The 21,427-nt window shown below is 45.0% G+C and overlaps 1 protein-coding gene across 1 annotated transcript in view; it reads right to left on the reverse strand.

Annotated features, from left to right (window-relative positions):
* INPP5D (inositol polyphosphate-5-phosphatase D) overlaps positions 1-20,878 on the reverse strand; it is a gene marked incomplete at its 5' end in the record, with an annotated part of 131,392 nt that extends 110,514 nt beyond the window's left edge. Inside the window, one exon of the mRNA XM_082658363.1 lies at positions 20,745-20,878. Coding sequence (XP_082514489.1) covers positions 20,745-20,878 — 134 coding nt within the window. The remainder of the gene's footprint in view (positions 1-20,744) is intronic.
* Between the last annotated feature and the right edge of the window lie 549 nt (positions 20,879-21,427).

The raw sequence follows: 21,427 nt of genomic DNA on the forward strand, positions 1-21,427 counted from the left end.
AGCAGGTGGGTGAGCCTTAGGGTTGCTTCTAACGCAGAAGTGCAAGGAATTTCGGATTCTCTTTTCTTTCCAGAAGCTCAACCTTCCTCTGGTCCAGAGGTCTCCAATGTGAGAAGGAAGAAGAGCTACTTTTTATTCTCCTAAAAGCTTTGAGAGGAAGTGGGAGTTGTCAAGTCTGACCACCTTGGGAAAGGGGCCCATTGGTGGGTGGTCCAGGTGGGGGACCCAGCCTACAGAAGCCTGGTGACAGCAGATGGCCACGGAGGTCCACTGGCTCGGCTGCCGAGCCCACAGGCATAAGGAGTTTGGGAGAACGCTACTTGGGTCTTACACTCTCAGTTGAAATGGCTGGTCTGTTCTCTCACCCACCATAACCTCCCTGCCCCCATTTCCCCCACTTGGGATTCTCACAGACCTTGAAAACTTGCCCACCCCTGCTGGACCCCCAGGCAGGGGCCACACTCCAGCTCACAGACGCTCATGTTGTTTCTGCGATCAAGGAGATGATTCAGTACAAAAGTTTCATTCATTTAACCCCTCCTATGTGCCCAGTCCTAAACATTTATGGTATTGTTTAACTAGATTTTAAAATTATACACTAATTTAAAAAATTTAAGACCACATGGAAAGATATAAAATGAAAAATAAATGTCTCCTTCCCCGGCTCCTATGAGTTCCTTAGAGTTCCTACTCCTTCTTGTAAATCATTCCAAAATGTTTAAACATACACACAAACTTATATATGCATATCTTTTAAATGCAAATAACATCATACTATATACGTTGTTCTGAAATTTGCTGTTTTTCACCAAAAAAACATTAGCAATCTGCCTAAGTCATGTTCTACCGTGTGGCCATGCCATTGTTCATTTTACACTACAGTGATGGACACGTAGTTATTTGGGGCTTTTTACTATTATAAATAATGCTGTAGTGAACATCTCTGTTCCTACCTCTTGTGTACACTGATGAATCCAGAGTTTTAGTTTCCCCACCAGTAAAAAGGGGAGAATGATAAAACAACATCTACCCGTTGTGTAGATTAAGCATTTAGAAGAATGCCTGCAACACACTGAACACTACATGTGCTGACATTTCTTAGAGATTGTGGATAAATCACTAGAAGAAGAAGAGCTGGGCTGAAGGACGCAGGCACCTTATATTTTGATAGAGATGAACAATTGCCTTCCAATGAAGTTCTCACATTGTGTCTCCTGCTAACCGGATATGAAAGAGTCTATTTCCCCACACCCTGCCAACTGGCTGTTATCAGACATTTTAATCTTTTGCAAATCTGAGAGGTGAAAGAAAAATGATGGCTTGCTTTAATTTGCCTTTCTTTATGAGAAAGGTTGACGTGTTCTCATATGTTTCACTATTTGTATTTCTTTTCCCATGAATTCCTTTTCATGTCTTTGTCTCACATTTTTAAAATCATCTTTTGCTTACTTATTCATAAGACTTTGAAATATACTACAATATATTTTGGAGTTATTTATTTTTAACAGTGTTTACTGATTTATTTTCTTTTTAGCTGTGTAGAAGTTTTACAATTTTAAGTAGTTAATTTTACAATTTTTAAAGCCTTTTGAAACAATGAATGTTAAAAGAAAGTTTTGGAGAATGTTTTGGGTAATTTCACTTCCACATGTCTCTTCGTTTCTCATAGGAAAATTTCCTCTCTTCCTCTGATCCCTTTAATTCCCGTCTTTCCACTCCCCTTCCTGTCTTTAGAGCCTGAACTGACACCACAATTGGCTTATCTCAGAGATGGCCAGGATGAATCCGTAGTCTAGTACCACCTCACCTCCTGCAGATGTTCTGGGAAGCAGGGAACCATCACAGACCCCAGCCTAACTCCCCCATCCCCATCCCCTGCAGCCTCAACCCTCTTTGCAGAGCCTGCCAGGCGCCTACACACGGAGGACAGCTGGAAGTCTGCTCTGCTCTTATCTTTCACTGCTTGTTCTCGTGACACTTCCTCCTGTAGATATGCAAATAAGGCCAGGGGAGAACGGTGCCCTATTTGGGTGAGGGCAGCTAATTTTTTTTTTAAACATCTCTATTGGAGTATAATTACTTTACAATGGTGTGTTAGTTTCTGCTTTATAACAAAGTGAATCAGTTATACATATACATATGTTCCCATATCTCTTCCCTCTTGCGTCTCCCTCCCTCCCACCCTCCCTATCCCACCCCTCTAGGTGGTCACAAAGCACCGAGCTGATCTCCCTGTGCTATGCGGCTGCTTCCCACTAGCTATCTCCCTTACGTTTGGTAGTGTATATATGTCCATGCCTCTCCCTCACTTTGTCACAGCTTACCCTTCCCCCTCCCCATATCCTCAAGTCCATTCTCTAGTAGGTCTGTGTCTTTATTTCCATCTTACCCCTAGGTTCTTCTTTGTGGAAGAGACTGAACAGGCCCCAAACATCAGCTTGTAAACAGAAAGAAAGAAAGAACACAGAGTCACCAGGAAAGGCACAGAGACAGCGTACAGAACAGGAAGACCCTTTAGTTAATCAAGTGTGGCAGACAAGCCTTCATGGCTTTTTCAGAGATGTTCTAGCAACACTGAAACAAAGAAACAGCTCCATACTACTCAAACAGATGAGAATTCAAAAGCTAGCACAATGGGAAAAGAGGATACTTTCCCCTTAGATAGTAATATCTCAGCATCTCCAATGCGTGGGGCCCCCACGTCATCCCTGGGGCCAAATCAGTAGATCTTTAAGGGAAAGCATAGAGTGTCACCACCACCACCACCCCTGCCACACACAACCCCTGGGAAAGCATGCCATGGGGCGTTGGGGACTCTGCAGGGAGGTGGGGGGGGCAGCCCTTGGCCTCCTGCACTCACCAGCAGCTGCACTTCACTCTGGTCCTACACGCATAAACGTATACATACATGTGCATACACGTATACAGATACATAACATACACATATACACATGAGCACACACACATGCACACACAGGCACCCACAAAATCTTCCATGTAAAATGTTTAAAGTGAAGATTCCACAACTAAATCATCTTTGACAACCACTGCACTGGAACATAATGCAGACAGTGTGCTCATTGGGGGCAATGGCTTCCATCCAGGCCTTTCCCACCTCTTTATGGTGATTTAGTAAAAATTTAGGGTGCTGACAACAGTCCTCAGCTGCTACTCCTTCTAGTGATTGGGTCACATTTCAGGGCGAGCGTGTTAGAAATGTTCCCGCTGGACACCCAGGTTGGGATGGTCCTGGGCCATCCCAGTCTCCCGTGTCCCTGGTCCGTATGAGATTACTCCACTCTCAAATGCAGTGGTACCTACAGCAAATTTCCCATGTGACTCCCAACAGCTGCTGGGTGACTACAGGTGCCTACACTGTTCTCAGCAGGAAGATGCTTCCCCCGGGAAGGGCACTTTCAAATCATGGTTTGGGAAGCTTTGCTCAAATGTAAAAGGATAAGCAAATGGAAATAGGAAGAAACTACTTCATGGCATTTTATTCATTCTCTCAGATAAAACTACTACTTCCGTGTGGCTCTTCCTAGCCAAATAACCACTGACATGCATGCCCAGAGCATCCTTTACCACGGTGAGCCCCATGGGGAGAGAAAGAGAGAGAGAGAGAGAGAGAGAGAAATCAAACTCTGAAATTCGAGAGCCTCATTAGTGTCTGTCTCACTCTGCTGATCTGCTTAGCATGTTCTATAACTGTTTTTTAAACTCCTTTGTAACTCATTATATTTCAGTTCTAATTTCTAATTGTTTGTACGTGTTTTCTCTTTTTTTCTTGCTTGAGTGTTGCAAACATCTGGACAAGATGGGATGGGAGAACAAGGGTTGGAAACTCTGCATTCAAAAAAGCCACTTGGGGAGTCAAGATGGCAGACTAGGAGGATGTGTACTTCATGTCTCCGCACAGCTAGGGCACCTACCAGGCACTGGTGGGGGACCACGGACACCTAAGGGGACAGGAGGAACCCCCAGTGACCAGTTGTTTCAATTATATTTTTATTTTTCCTAATATATTTTTTATCTTTCTAATTTTATTCTTTGATATTGTACTTCTCCTTTTGTTTGTTTGTTTTGGTTTTTTTTTTTGTTTTGCTGTGCCAATCAGCTTGCAGGATCTTAGTTCCCAGGCCGGAGGTCGGGCCTGAGCTCCTATGGTGGGAACTCCGAGTCCAAATGGCTGGACTAATAGAGAATCTCAGACCCCAGAGAATATTAACCAGAGGGAGGCTTCCCAGAGGTCCTAATCTCAGCACCAAGACACTGCTTTATCCAACTGCCTGCAAACTCCAGGGCTGGATGCCTCAGGCCAAACAACCAGTAAGAGAGGAACACAGCTCCACCCACCAAAAAAAGAAAAGAAACAACAAAAAAATATGTTACAGATGAAGGAGAAAGGTAAAAACCTACAAGACCAAATAAATGAGGACAAGATAGGTAACCTACCCGGAAAAAGAATTCAGAGTAATGATAGTAAAGATAATCCAAAATCTCGGAAACAGAATGGAGAAAATACAAGAAACATTTAACAAGGATCCAGAAGAACTAAAGAGAAAACAAACAGTGATGAACAACACAATAACTGAAATGAAAAGTACTCTAGAAGGAATCAATAGCAGACTAACTGAGGCAAGGAACAGATAAGTGAGCTGGAAGATAAAATGGTGGGAACAACTGCCAGGGAGCAGAAGAAAGAAAAAAGAATGAAAAGAACTGAGGACTGAGAACTGAGTCTCAGAGACATCTGGGACGTCATTAAATGCACCAACATTCGAATTATAGGGGTCCCAGAAGAAGAAGGGAAAAAGAAAGGGTCTGAGAAACTATTTGAAGAGATTATAGTTGAAAACTTCCCAAACATGAGAAAGGAAATAGCCACCCAAGTCCAGGAAGCGCAGAGAGTCCCATACAGGATAAACCCAAAGAGAAACATGCCGAGACATATATTAATCAAACTATCAAAAATTAAATACAAAGAAAAAATATTAAAAGCAACAAGGGAAAAGCAACAAATAACATACAAGGGAATCCCCATAAGGTTAACAGCTGATCTCTCAGCAGAAACTCTGCAAGCCAGAAGGGAGTGGCAGGACATATTTAAAGTGAGGAAAGGGAAAAACCTACAACCAAGATTACTCTACCCAGCAAGGAACTCATTCAGATTCAACAGAGAAGTTAAAACCTTTACAGACAAGCAAAAGTTAAGAGAATTCAGCACCACCAAACCAGCTTTACAACAAATGCTAAAGGAATTTCTCTAGACAGGAAAAACAAGAGAAGGAAAAAACCTACAAAAACAAACCAAAACAATTTAGAAAATGGTAATAGGAACATACAAATCAATAATTACCTTAAATGTAAATGAATTAAGTGCTCCAACCAAAAGACATAGACTGGCTGAATGGATACAGAAAAAGAGCCGCATGTATGCTGTCTACAAGAGACCCACTTCAGACCTAGGGACACATACAGACTGAAAGTGAGGGGATGGAAAGAGATATTCCATGCAAATGGAAATCAAAAGAAAGCTGGAGTAGCAATTCTCATATCAGACAAAATAGACTTTAAAATAAAGACTATTACAAGAGACAAAGAAGGACACTACATAATGATCAAGAGATCAATCCAAGAAGAAGATACAACAATTGTAAATATTTATGCACCCAACATAGGAGCACCTCAATACATAAGGCAAATGCTAAGAGCCATAAAAGAGGAAATTGACAGTAACATGGTAATAGTGGGGGACTTTGACACCCCACTTTCACCAATGGACAGATCATTCAAAATGAAAATAAATAAGGAAACATAAGCTTTAAATGACACATTAAATAAGATGGACTTAATTGATATTCATAGGACATTCTATCCAAAAACAACAGAATACAATTTCTTCTCAAGTGTGCATGGAACATTCTCCAGGATAGATCATATCTTGGGTCACAAATCAAGCCTTGGTAAATTTAAGAAAATTGACGTCATATCAAGTATATTTTCCGACCACAACGCTATGAGACAAGATATCAGTTACAGAAAAAAACTGTAAAAAATACAAACACATGGAGGCTAAACAATATGCTACTAAATAATTAAGAGATCACTGAAGAAACCAAAGAGGAAAACAAAAAATACCTAGAAACAAATGACAATGAAAACACGATGACGCAAAACCTATGGGATGCAGCAAAAGCAGTTCTAAGAGGGAAGTTTATAGCAATACAATCCTACCTCAAGAAACAAGAAAAATCTCAAATAAACAACCTAACCTTACACCTAAAGCAATTAGAGAAAGAAGAACAAAAAAACCCCAAAGTAGCAAAAGGAAAGAAACCATAAAAATCAGATCAGAAATAAATATAAAAGAAATGAAGGAAACAACAGCAAAGACCAATAAAACTAGAAGCTGGTTCTTTAAGAAGATAAACAAAATTGATAAACCTTTAGCCAGGCTCATCAAGAAAAAAAGGGAGAAGACTCAAATCAACAGAATTAGAGATGAAAAAGAAGTAACAACTGACACTGCAGAAATACAAAGGATCATGAGACATTACTTCAAGCAACACTATGCCAATAAAATGGACAACCTGGAAGAAACGGACAAATTCTTAGAAAGGGATAACCTTCCAAGACTGAACCAGGAAGAGTAGAAAATATGAACAGACCAATCACAAGTAATGAAATTGAAACAGTGATTAAAAATCTTCCAACAAACAAAAGGACCAGATGTCTCCACAGGAGAATTCTATCAAACATTTAGAGAAGAGCTAACACCCATTCTTCTCAAACTCTTCCAAAAAATTGTGGAGGAAGGAACACTCCCAAACTCATTCTATGAGGCCACCATCATCCTGATACCAAAACCAGACAAGGATGTCACAAAAAAAGAAAACTACAGGCCAATATCACTGATGAACATAGATGTAAAAATCCTCAACAAAATACTAGCAAACAGAATCCAACAGCACATTAAAAGGATCATACACCATGATCGAGTGGGGTTTATTCCAGGAATGCAAGGATTCTTCAATATATGCAAATCAATGTGATACACCATGTTAACAAACTGAAGGATAAAAAACCATATGATCATCTCAATAGATGCAGAAAAAGCTTCTGACAAAATTCAACACCCATTTATGATAAAAACTCTCAAGAAAGTAGGCATAGAGGGAACCTAACTCAACATAATAAAGGCCATATATGACAAACCCACAGCCAACATCGTTCTCAATGGTGAAAAACTGAAACCATTTTCTCTAAGATCAGGAACAAGACAAGGTTGCCCACTCTCACCACTATTATTCAACATAGTTTTGGAAGTTTTAGTGACAGCAATCAGAGAAGAAGAGGAAATAAAAGGAATCCAAATCAGAGAGAAGTAGAACTGTCACTGTTTGCAGATGACATGATGCTATACATAGAGAATCCTAAAGATGCCACCAGAAAACTACTAGAGCTAATCAATGAATTTGGTAGAGTAGCAGGATACAAAATTAGTGTACACAATCTCTTGCATTCCTATACACTAATGATGAAAAATCTAGAAGAGAAATTAAGGAAACACTCCCATTTGCCATTGCAACAAAAAGAATAAAATACCTAGGAATAAACCTACTTAAGGAGACAAAAGACCTGTATGCAGAAAACTATAAGACACTGATGAAAGAAATTAAAGATGATACAAACAGATGGAGAGAAATACCATGTTCTTGGACTGGAAGAATCAACATTGTGAAAATGACAATACTACCCAAAGCAATCTACAGATTCAATGCAATCCCTATCAAACTACCAGTGGCATTTTTCACAGAACTAGAACAAAAAATTCCACAATTTGTACGGAAACACAAAAGACCCCGAATAGCCACTATACTACAAAGCTACAGTAATCAAGACAGTATGGTACTGGCACAAAAATAGAAATATAGATCAATGGAACAGGATAGAAAGCCTAGAGATAAACCCATGCACATATGGTCACCTTATCTTTGATAAAGGAGGAAAGAATATACAATGGAGAAAAGACAGCCTCTTCAATAAGTGGTGCTGGGAAAACTGGACAGCTACATGTAAAAGAATGAAATTAGAACACTTCCTAACACCATACTCAAAAATAAACTCAAAATGGATTAAAGACCTAAACGTAAGGCCAAACACTATAAAACTCTTAGAGGAAAACATAGGCAGAACACTCTATGACATAAATCACAGCAAGATCCTTTTTGACCCACCTCCTAGAGAAATGGAAATAAAAACAAAAATAAACAAATGGGACCTAACGAAACTTCAAAGCTTTTGCACAGCAAAGGAAACCATAAACAAGATAAAAAGACAATACTCAGAATGGGAGAAAATATTTGCAAATGAAGCAACTGACAAAGGATTAATCTCCAAAATATACAAGCAGCTCATGCAGCTCAATATTGAAAAAGCAAACAACCCAAACCAAAAATGGGCAGAAGACCTAAACAGACATTTCTCCAAAGAAGATACACAGACTGCCAACCAACACATGAAAGGATGTTCAACATCACTAATCATTAGAGAAATGCAAATCAAAACCACAATGAGTTATCACCTCACACCAGTCAGAATGGCCATCATCACAAAAATCTACAAACAATAAACGCTGGAGAGGGTGTGGAGAAAAGGGAACCCTCTTGCACTGTTGGTGGGAATGTAAATTGATACAGCCACTATGGAGAACAGTATGGAGGTTTCTTAAAAAACTAAAAGTAGAACTACCATACGACCCAGCAATCCCACTACTGGGCACATACCCTAAGAAAACCGTAATTGAAAAAGAGACATGTACCGTAATTGAAAAAGAGACATTGAAAAAAATGTTCACTGCAGCTCTATTTACAATAGCCAGGTCATGGAGGCAACCTAAGTGTCCGTCAACAGATGAATGGATAAAGAATATGTGGCACATACATACAATGGAATATTATTCAGCCATAAAAAGAAACGAAGTTCAGTTATTTGTAGTGAGGTGGATGGACCTCTTAGAGTCTGTCGTACAGAGTGAAGTAAGTCAGAAAGAGAAAAACAAATACCGTATGCTAACACATATATATGGAATCTAAAAAAAAAAAAAAGGTTCTGAAGAACCTAGGGGCAGGAGAGGAATAAAGATGCAGACGTAGAGGATGGACTTGAGGACATGGGGAGTGAGAAGGGTAAGCTGGGAAGAAGTGAGAGAGTGGCATGGACATATACACACTCCCAAAGGTAAAATAGAGAGCTAGTGGGAAGCAGCCGCATAGCACAGGGAGATCAGCTCGGTGCTTTGTGACCACCTAGATGGGTGGGATAGGGAGGGTGGGATAGGGAGGGTGGGAGGGAAACGCAAGAGGGAGGAGGTATGGGGACATATGTATACATATAGCTGATTCATTTTGTTATAAAACAGAAACTAACACACCATTGTTAAGCAATTATACTCCAATAAAGATGTTAAAAAAAAAAAGCCACTTGGACCCCATGTAGAGATAAGAGAAAACGTGCGTATGCCCTAGGAACCAAGGGTGTTCACAGTTCACCACCCAAACCTCAAAGAATCCCAGCCAAAGAGTGAGAAAAAGAAGCCATCAGGTCAGAAGCAAGAGGAGGCAGTCCAGGTGGCCTGCCTGGACTGGGGGTGAGACGTCTACAGTGTCATCAGGGACCGGCCCAGCACCTACCCCAGCAGCCTCTGGGTCCAGAGGGTTCTTCTCATGAGACCCCTGGGAGGAAACCCCCTTATCCGTGCAACACACCACACCCCCATCACTCAATCCCATCAGGTGGATCCTGGATCGGGGGCTCCCATCCCCATCCCTGCTGATCCTTTTATCTTTGGGAAGAAGATTCAGGCAGAAACCCACTCCAATCTCTAAAAAAAAAAAAAAAAAACTGATCAAATTTTTCCTGACAATTCTTTGTTGGAAAAGAAAAATCACCAGACCTACTGAAACCATCACCACTCAAAAGGAAGGGTATCATTTTTCTAAGAACTCAAAGTGATACCTCCTTGTTACATAAAATCGCTGCAAAAAGAAAAAAAGAAAATAACACATTCTGTAGAAATCTGACTTGCGAACTCAGTAAGATTTAAGAGACAATTGTACTTCTGAAACTGGAAAAATCAATTGTGAAAACTGAGCAACATGAGATAAGAAGAACTGATCAGAAGTGAAAAACCTAGAGTCCTACAGTCAGCATTAACCACCACAAGAGAGGCAGTAAATAGCAGCTTCATGTTCTGGAGAACTTCAACAAGGAAGAAGATAAATCTGAGAAAATCGGTGCAGAAGGAGAGGGAAGATGAGAAATATAGAAGACATAGCTCTGTCCTCAAACATATATACAGTAGGGGTTCCTGAACGCACAGGTAGTTTTCTAATATAAAAAGAAAAGCAGAACAGATAAATAAATCTAAGAGCATATGACCTGAAATGCAGAAAATTAAATGAATAACCCTCTGACAAACAGAAGAACAAAAAGAAAACAGTGCAAGTGAGCTGGCCATTGTTCCTTCACCCTCCCCTCCGACCCCCAGTAGACCCACTCTCTATCCTTCTCCACCTGCCCTGTGTCCAGCAGGCTGACCTGTATGTGCCGCTTCACCAAGGTTTAGCTAATGGGAGGCACTGACAGAGTGAGAGGATGGTGAGATAGTGGTATCTGTTCCCCAGACCCCACCCCACCTGCTGCAGACCAGCAGTGGCTGAGTTCCTCCACTGGGGGCCAGGGGTCAAATCAGATGGCCCTGCCTATTCAGGGCCAGGAGTGGAAATAGCTTCCCGTGGTTGCCGGTCCCAGGCTGCTTCACCATCCCTACGCCTAGCACCCCTTTCGATTATGCCATCTATTCCCTGCTGGGATCCTGGCCAACACAACTAGTAAGCAAGACCAGTAATGAGTAAAGGAAGGTAGCAACAGCAATAAAAGAGAAACCTTAAAATTATAGAAAACCATGAATAACTGTATGCCAGAAACTTTGAAAAATCTCAACAAACGAACTGTTTACTGAAAAATATATATAACTTATCAAAAGTAACCTGAAAACAACAAGGTCCAAATGTAGAGCACAGGGAACTATATACAATATTCTGTGATAAACCATAATGGAAAAGAATATGAAAAAGAATGTGTACATAAATCAACTATACTTCATTAAAATAAAATTTTTTTTAAAGTAACATGAGAGGAGATAGAAAATAAGAATAAATCAATACCAAAGAAGAAACTGAAGTAAATATTAAAGAATTATCTCTATAAATGGCTCTGAGGAAAAGCACCTTTGCCAATTTTTTTTGTATTTAAAAAAGTCAGATAATGATGACGCTTCATAAATGTCTCCAGGATGTTTTACAAAACACAAATGACTCTAAAACCATAACATGATCAAAACCATATAAATCAATCTCACTTATGAACACATATGCTAAAATTCAGAGTGAAATAAAGTTATCATAATCAAGAACAGTTCATTTTAATCTTGCAAAAAAAAATGGTTCCTATTAGGAAATCTATAAAATCAAGCTCTTAACCAGTTAATGAAAGAAGAGAAACAGCTTAATCATCTCAATAGACATTAAAAAGGCATTTGATAAAATTTAATATTCAGTTCTTCCAAACTCTTCATAAAACTAGGAAAAGACAGCTCCTTCTTTGACATGAAAAGAACAACTGACTTTTCTCCATCGCTAACTATGTGCCAAATACTGTATGAAGTCCTTCCCAGGCAGCATCAAGTTTGATTCTCACACTACTTCTGTCTGAGGTAGACATTTTCTTTTTCCCATATCCTTCACCGTAATATTTTAGAAATATTGGCCAAAGTAATAAGTTATGAAATCTGAATGAGTTATAAGTATTTGGAAAGTAGACAACAAAATGATTATAATTCGTACATGATTTGATGGTTTAGCAAGAAAATCCAAGAGAAGCAAATGAAAATAATTTTAAATAATGAGGAGTAAACATATAGAATAAAAGGTGAATTTATAAAATCTACAACTTCTCTGTATGTTATCAGTTACCCCAGAAGGGTAACTGTAGAAGAAAAGGTATTCACAACAGTAACAAAATTATGAAATAATCAGAAGTAATCATAACAAGAAATATGTAGGATCTATGAAGAAAATTACTAAATTTAAAATAATAGAGATAGCTATATTTATTGTTAAGACTGAATAATACTAAAAGGTCCATTTTTCACAAGTTGTATTGTGGATTTCATGCAACTCCAAACAAAGTCCCAATACTATTTTTTCCAACTTGACAAAGTTATTATCTGTTTCACCTGGAAGAATACTTAAAAAGACTAGATATGCAAATCCTAAAATAAAATAGTTTATAAAATTGTGGTAATGCATTCAGTATGAAATTGGTGTAAGAAAAGCAGACATACATGGACCAGGGTAAACAGGCAAAAAAGAGGTATATAAGATTTAATACATGGTAAGAGAGGAATAACAAATGGAGAGGAATAAATTATTCAGTAAGAGGTTTTGAGAAAGATAGTTCATTGAGAAAAATACACATAAATCTTTGTTTTACACCATTCATTAATTCCAGAAAGATTAAAGTGTTCAATGTAAAACAACAACAGCAACAAAACAAAACCAAAAAACCTATAATCTATCTGCTTTTGCCAAATACTGTGCCAAGTATGTGATATACACTTTCACTCAATCCATCCAACGACACCGCTACATGGGTATTCTTAGCCCTGGTTTGCAGATGAGGAAACCAAGGCCCCATGGGACTAGACAACCTGCCAGAGCTTGGAAAGGCAGAGTCATCCCTTAGCCCGAGCCTATTAGCTCCAAAGGCCCTGCCCCCCACAGGAAGAAAAAGAATAAAATTTCTGTGTGCAGAGGGACTCTCTGCACTGGAAGGCAAAGGGGGAAAAAAGTCACAAAAGGACAAGAACAGAAAGATTTATAGACTTGGCAAAAATTTACAATCTCTGAACAAAAGAAAAAGGTCATAAAGTTTAAAGGCAAACCACAGTGAAAATATTTGCAACAAATGTGATATAAGGAATTCATGCAAATAGATAACAGAGAAACTACAGTTTCAAAAGAAAAATGGCACAGAGAATGGAACAGACCATCCACAAAGGAGAAATGATGAAGGTCAATAATCCAAACAAGCTTACCATGACTGCGATCAAGAAATGCAAATCAAAATGAACAGAAATTGGCCACCTTTCACCTTGCAATTTAATAATGTTTTTTTAAATGAAAATATTCAGTATAAGGAGATGGGAATGAGGTGGGCACTCTCTGGTACTGCTTACCAGAGCATAACTTGTAACAAAATTTCTGGAAAGCAATTTGCCATTTTCATCAAAAGCCTTAAAAACATTATCTTTGATCCAGTAATTCCACCCCTGGGAATCTATCACCAGAAATGTCACATATCTGCACAAAGACCTTCATCACTGCCATATTTATAACAACAAAACACTGTTAGTAACTTAAATGTCTGACAATAGGAGAATCATTCCATAAGTTATGGCACATAATGTAATAGAATTTGTGCATCCACTAAATATGATATTTAGGAAGAAAGGTTAACTAAGTGGGAAAATGCTAATGTTGCTAGAAAATACAGACCAATATTATATGGTATTAGGTGTATATATTATGGAGCTTATATATATGTGCTTGTGCGTGTGTGTGTGTGCATATGGGGGGCAGGGAGGGAGAGAGAGAATGAATGAGAAAATATGCCAACAAATTAACAGCATTTATGTTAGTCTCTCATCTCAGTGACTGGGTGATTACTTTCTCCTTTACCTTGCACTCTTTGTATGTTATACTTAATACTGTATTTTTTAAAGTTACTTGAAAGAACGCTGCCCCGTTTATCAGAATCTATTTCTGCACTGCCATCGATGCCTGAGATGGCCTCAACAAGCCTCTCCCCTCCGGAGGGCAGGTTTCTGGCTGGCGAGGGAAAGGGCCGGAGCAGCTGATCCTGTGGGAGCCAGCCTTGTCTGGTGTTATTTATAATAAGTAATTGAACCCAAATGGTTTGGATGCTGGTACTTAAAAGCAATGTTTTTCTCATTAATGGGACAAAGGGAGTGTGAAACGAGCAGGGGAGAGAGGAGGGATCCGGGCCACAGAGCGGCAGGCTTGTCCTGCTCACTGACCAGGGGCCTGACCTGTTGGGCTGTCGACACCCCTTCCCCAGCTCATCCACTTGCTGGGCTTCCTCGGAGTCTTAGGACTTTAGTTCCCTCAGCCCCTCACTCCTACATTGGTCCTTAATGACTCTTAAGATGGCCTCCACTCCTCCACTTTCTCTTCATTCTCCGCGGTTCATTCGGCGGTTCTTCCCGGCACCTGTGCCCCTGACCCTTCTCTCCCTCACAGCTCCAGGAGCTCGCCCCGGGCCCCAGCAGCCACCGGCCACTGGCGCGTCACTCAAGCCCTCTTCCTGCCTCATCTCTTTGAGCACTTCCTCTGAGGAGGCCCCGCATGACAGCTCAGTGTCCCTGGAGGCTCCCACAGCCTCCAGGAAGCTCCAGAAGTGACACTCAGCCACCACTGTCCTCTTTCCGTCTGCTGCGGAATGCTCCTTACAGATGGCCCTGCACGCCTCTGCTTCCGAGATGTCACTACTCACTTTGTAGCTCATAAAAGGTAACGGCCAGTGTTCAGCGTGCTGACTCTGTACACGTGTTGCCCACATTCTCCCATTTTATCTTCTCAATTATCCAGTGACAACAACAGAAAGACAAATCACCCTATTTTTTAAAAAATGGGCAAAAGGTATGAATAGACATTTCTCCAAAGCAGGTATACACAAATGGCCAATGAGCACATGAAAAGATATCAACTTCATTCATAATTAGGGAAATGCAGATCAAAGTCACAGTAAGATGTCACTTCACACCCACTAGGATGGCCATTATCAAAAAGCTGTTAAGTATTGTTGAGGATGTGGAAAAATTAGAACCCTCTCACACTGCTGACAGGAATGTGAAACGGCACAGCTGCTGTGCGAAAGTCTGACAGTTCCACAAAAAGTTAAACATAGAATTACCATAGGACCCAGCAGTTCCACCCAAGACAATTGAAAACACACGTCCATAGAAAAACTTGTACAAGAATGCTCACAGCAGCATCATTCCTAATAGCCCCAAAGGAGAAGCAACCCAAATGCCCATCAACTGATGAATGGCTAAATCAAATATGGTAGATTGATATAATGGGCTATTATCTAGCCATAAAAAGAATGATTCGTACTACAACATGGATGAACCCCGGAAGCATTATGCCAGGTGGGAAAAGTCAAGTACGAAAGGCCACATATTGTATGATTCCATATATATGAAATACCCAGAATGGGCAAATGGCCAGAGACAGAAAGTAGATCAGTGGTTGCCAACGGCTGGGAGGAAGGGGAAGGGAAAGTGACGACTGACGGGTTCAGAGGGTTTTGCCGAGGTTGGGGGGATAATGAAAATATTCTGGAATTACATGGTGGTGATGGTTTCACAACATTATAAATGTACTAAACACCACTGAATTGTATACTACCTAAAGGGTGATGTTATGGGATGTGAATTATACTGCAATAAAAAAATTAACCCAACGAGTGTGCATTTTGCCAGTGAGGATGCTGGGTGGGCACAGGGAGGTGAGCATCTCGCAAAGGCTAGAATTCACATCAGGGGTAGCCAACCACAGAGGGCTTGCCCCTAAGGACTGCGTCACATGGCCTGAATTAGGGAGGGAAGAGCAGACCTCATCTTACTCCATCTCTGGGGCAGGGAGGAAGGCCTAGAGCCTCACCTCTCATCACCTCTCATCACCACCCCAGGAGATGGGACCACTCAACGGAGAAGCACCGACGTCTGTGCACAGGTGAATTTCACCTGTCAAGTAGGCAAGCTTGCAAAACACACCAAAGCCAGAGCCTACTCTGGTTCTGGAAGGATTGCTCCAGGATGCTGTGCAAGGGCACAGAAAACCTGGAGACACTCGAATTTACCATGGGCTTTCCGAGTCACTGCACACAGAAGGAACCAGGAATCTGTTACATACATAGGCCTTCCCGGGCACAACCCTTCCTCCGGGTCCTGCACGCAGAAAGAACGCTCAGAACGGTTGTCCTTGGACAACCTCTTATGTAAACCAGATTTCAAGAGCTGAGGTCCTCCAGCTCTGACTACTGCCTGGGCCAGCATTTTCCCCCCACTTTGTCAATACCAGCTAGGAAAAACAGTGTTTTCCTTTGCATTTGCACAAAAGTAATTCACGATCAGTGTAAACTTTACTAAACTTTGAAAGGGGATTGGAGGAAGGCGGATTACATCACACCCATTCACACTGCAGTAAATGGCTTTACACCTCTTCTGGACACTTCTGCCCTCCAAGTCCCTTCTCTGTGGCTCCATCACCAGGGGTCTCCTACACACACCCAGACTTGCTGGCTTCTCTTTCTCCCTCCCAAGAACAGCGAGTTCAAGTCCTGGCCCTGCCATTAATTAGTACTGTAAACACAGCATGTTACCTAACATCACGGGCCTCAGTTTCCGCATCTGTAAAGTGGGGATAATAACACTTCCTCCAAAGGCCACTGTGGACAGTGAGTGAGTTAATATGTGCAAAGAGCTTAGAACAGAACCCAGCACACATGTGCCCTTTATAAGTCTTTTGCTGTTATTTTTAGGCAGAACAGATTAGCAACTACCTTTGGTTTGTACAGCAAGCCTCGTGGCCTGCCTTTACCTCAAGTGGGCCATCACATTCTTCCTAACAAGTAGAATGCCTTCTCTGAGGGCACTTTTGGTGACTAAATGTCCTCCTGGTGCTTCTTCACCTCTCTGGCTGTGCTCACAAGGCTACCAAGTCCAGGCTGCCTGGTGTACTGTCCCTGGGAAGGAGGTCATAGGTCTGCCTGGGCAGCTCACGAAAGGCCAGGTGCTGAGGGGAACCAAGACAGCATCCCCGCCACAGCTGGCTGGACCGGCATTGGTTTCTGAGTCACAGACAGCATGCATCTGCCCCCTCCCCTGGGAGGGAAGCCAACTCTCTCCGGTGTGGTTTGGTGGGAATGCCACCCGACTAGGCAGCTCCATCCTGGATGGTGGCTGACGGACCCAGTCGTATATAGGCTTGCTCTCAGGGCCCGGGCTGCTCTTACAGAGAGCGAGGTGTATCCGCAACACCACTGAGCCATTGTTCTAGTTCTGCCTGCGCAGCTAGGGCAAGGAGAGGCTGGCCCAGCTGGCCCGTGACCTCTCACCTTGAGGAACCCCCATCCCCAAAGACATATCTCTTCTCTGCAGCGTAAAGCACCTGACAGGGGAGCTGGTCCCTACGTGGAAGCACAGTCCTGGCAGGAGAGGAGGACACGAGCTTGACAGCCTCTCTTAGCACCCTCCATACAAGAGGGGCCGGACGGCCCCCTCAAGAAGCCCCCCTGGCCTTCCTAGAGCAGGGCCGACTCTGCTGGCTGGTCTGAGTGGGGCCGGGTGAGCATGACTTAGGAGCCCTCTGCCCATCACGTTCTCAGGCCCTTGCTGCAAGAAGGCAGAGATGGACTCAATTCCATGTGGTCAGCTCCTGGGATCTTCCTCCTCCAGCTCTCTGCACCCCGAGATGGGCCTCGGGATCCCCCTAAAGCAGGGCTTTCTGAGTTGCTGAGGACAGATCTGCACTTTCCTGCCCAGTGGCAGGTGGCAGGGTTGACCTCCCGAGAGGAAGTGTGGGTTTGCTAGGCCCAGGGTGAATGTGTACTCCTCGGTCACGTGGGCCACGCTGAATCGCAGCCTTGTCTTTTAGTGTCTCTCACCCCCTCCCTAGTTCCATTTAAATAGTCAAATCCTGTCTTCTTTCCTGAGCACGAAGGCCACTCCTGAGGAAGCTGCCCTCAGTTCCTGGAGCTCCAAACGCCCCTGCCTAAACCAGGGGTGGGAAGCCCCCTGCCATGCCCTCACTCACGAGAGGGGCTGGGAAGATGCTCCAGCCACTGGGGTCCAGGCAGGACAGGTCTGGGCACCCTGGGCCCTGAGGTCTTTCCCCATATGGAGATTTCTAGAGCAGAAGGGCCAGTCTTGGAGGCTTCCTGGCTCCCTTTGGAACAGGGTCTTAAAAGGCCCTGACACCACAGCTGCCCCACTCGGGCTCCTGCACTCCCGGCAACTTCCAGAGAGACCGCAGAGGGTAAAGCCTGATGCTTGTGAAAGTCACGCTTGTGAAACCCGTCGGGGTTCCCATCGCTGGCCGTGGGCCAGGAGGGCGTGGGGTGAGGTTTTCACCGTCCCAGGAACAGAGAAAACCAAGGATAGGGCCGGGCTAGGGGGTGTTTTTCAGGAAGTTAAACCTGTTTGATTTAAAGGACTGGTTTTTGGCTCTATTCATTTATTTATTTTTAAAGAGCATGTTCTTCCTGCCTTTTGGTGTTAAAGGACACTCTCTTTCATGAAATGAGCTGCTGAAAGGTGGCAGGTAGTTGTCACTCAGCTAGTTTTTCGTTTTTAAACCTCCTTAATGGGCAACATCACGGGTGATGGCAAAATTAGGTCTCCCAGGGTTTTGGAAGGTTCGGTGGCTCGTGGTATCCCACAGCCTACAGGGCCTCCTGACCCTGCAGGAAGGGTGGCTTCCCCCACAGAGCGGAGGAGGAAGGGGACCCCTGGGCCTGGGCTTAGAGGCTGGCCTCACGGCTGGACTCACTGGGAAGGGCTCCAAGTCCTGGTGTCTGGAGCTAAAGGGGCCTTGGGGATGGGAGACTGACAAGAAGCCCAGCCCTGGGCTAAGAGGATGATGGACATTGCGGGGACCACGGGTACCCTCCCTAAGAGGCACATCGGCCGAGGCTCCAAGAGTAACCCAGTGCAGGGGAGGGGAGGGGAGGGGAGGAGAGGCAAGGTGGAGGAACGAATACTGTACACCATTACTGGATCCCAGGTTGCCACCGGCCAGCAGGGATGTGTGGACAAAAGCCTCAAGCCCTCTGAGGTGTGCCCACCTGTAGAGTCAGGGGTGGTGGGACTAGAGGTTCCAAGGCCTCTCCCAGCTCTGGCTTGTTACAAGGCTCCCAGTTTGGAGTCAGAGAGACCCACGTTCCAATCTGTAGCCTGAGCACTACCACAGCTCCCTGGTCAAAGGGCTGCTGTGAAGGTTAGCGAGCTGGAGCCTGGAAGTTCTCGAGACACCCAGGGGAGGGGAGAGATTCACGTGGGCCGAGTGGAGACAGATCAGGATCTCCTCACTATTTCTACGGCCCCGTCAACTGGTCCCCACAGGGGCTGTGCCTGCGGGGAAACCTGGGTCTGCTTTGCTTCCCCTGGGGTGTGAGAACTGGGGGCCCAGGAAGCCGACCTTGGGGGCAGGGGCTCTGACGCCGTCAGCGCTCGGGCCGGGTGACCCCTGAGAGCCTGTGTTAATTTCTAAATGCTCCCAGCCGCCCTTGTAAACGCCCTGGCTTCTCTTGCTGCCACCCGGAACCCATGCTCACACCCAGCTTGCCAGGCACAGGAGTGGGGTGGCAGCAGTCTGGTTGTCTGGGTGCAGCCTCTGGGGGCAGATGTCCTTGGCTTTGACTGTCATCACTCGGTTAACCCGTCTGAGCCTCAATTTCCTCATCTGCAAAGTGGAGCAACAAAAGGACCTGCACTTCAGGTTGTCGTGAGGATGAAACAGGTCGACGCACAGACAAACGCTCAGACTCAACGCTCCAAACAAGGCCCGTGTCCATGACCTACTTCCCCTCCTGTGTGGACAGCAGCAAGGCCTGCCTGCTCAGAGGGACCCTTCTGTGAGACCAGGGGCAGGACCTGACAGGTGCAGGTGGACACACACCCTTCCCCCCCCCATGCCCGGCACTGCCCGAGGCCCCAGTGGGGATGGTTAGACCGCAAGGCTGCAGGGCCGAGAGCCTCCTTCAGACATTGGTTGAGAAGGGTGTTTTAAAAAGGAAACTTCAGCCAGTGGCCGGTTCCCGATTTTAGGCCAATTGGCGCATTCAGCAACATCCCAGAGAGGGGGAGCGGAGAGAGCTGATGGTGGCAGAGAGGCCCGAACAGGTGGGGACAGACCCAAGGGCTGTGGAGGGGACAGAAGAGGCTCCTGCTGTCGGTGATGTGACTTCCTCTGCTCCAAGGGCCCCAAATACAACTTCTGGGTGAACTGAAAATCCTTTCTTGAGTGACCCCCCGACACACACCCTTATTCATGGCTCCCCAAACGATGGCTTCCTCCAAAGGCCCAAAGCCTGGCACAGGAAGGGTCCCCTCTTGCCACTTCTGTTCTTCCAGGAGGGTTTCCGAACTGGGCATACTTTGACCAGTACCTGAACTGACTGAGCTACTCTCTAACACACCCACCACCACGGAGCCCCGAGCTTCTGCCCGTCTCAGAGAGCCCGGACCCACTTCTCTTGGACCCTGGAACCCCAAGGAAGCCCCTGACCCCACGGCTCCCCGGTAGCTGGAGCGAGTGACCAGGCCCCAGGCTGGCCCTGGAGGGCTCCAGCCCTGCAAAACCTGAACTCCAGGGCCGAGCAGGTCCACAATGGGCCTCAGCTGGACCCACCAACAAACCCGGGGTGCGTGCAAGGTCACTCGACATAAAAACAACACATCCCAGAGCCGGGCCCCTGGCTAAGCCCAGAGCCGGCTTCCCCTCTACTGAGTGGCACCTCCATCACCTCCGTGCCTGGGCAGGAGAGGCCAGGCCAGGGCGGAGGAGCAGGGGTGGGCAGGGCCCGGTACTCACAGCACGCAGAGCGCGTACGCCCGGGAGACGGACTCGCTGGCGCGCACGAGGAAGCTCCCGTCCTTGCCGGTCCTGGAGAGCAGCTCCTCGGCCTTGGAGCGGGTGATGTTGCCATGGTTCCAGCAGGGGACCATGGCGGGTGTGGGTCTCCCCGGGCCGGGCCGGCGCCCTCCCCGCAGGACCTGCACAGCCAAGGGGAGCTGGGCCCCTGCACCGCGACCCGCCGTCGGTCCCCTCTCGGCCGCCCCGGCTGCTGCCACCCGCTCACTGACCGACTTCCTGTTTCAGGCACTCGGCAAGGGAAAGGAAACGAGCTGCAGAGAACTTCCTCATTGCAGAGACCAAGCGAGAGAGGTCCTCCACCTTCCCAGCGCGCCCGCCCGCCCCCTGCCTGCTGCCCTTTCCCTCTCACCCCACCCCCCCACCCCCGCGCCCTGTCTCTTTCCTTTAATGGGTCTCAGTCCCCAGAGGGGCGAGCATCAGCTCACGTCCTCCTGGGGGAACTGTCAGCTCCTCTGGGGTCAGGAGGTTCACGACCAGCTTCTGAAGGAGCACGGCCAAGCCAGCGGCCATTCTGAGGCCCGTCCCAATGCCCCCGTGGGGTGGCCACGCCCTGGACATCAGCCTCAGCCCTCTGCCCGACCCCAGAGCTTTTTAACTCCCCGTCCCCTCCCTCCAACGTG

This window comes from Grampus griseus (assembly GCF_964374135.1).
Source record: "Grampus griseus genome assembly, chromosome: 7".
NCBI classification, from domain to species: domain Eukaryota; kingdom Metazoa; phylum Chordata; class Mammalia; order Artiodactyla; family Delphinidae; genus Grampus; species Grampus griseus.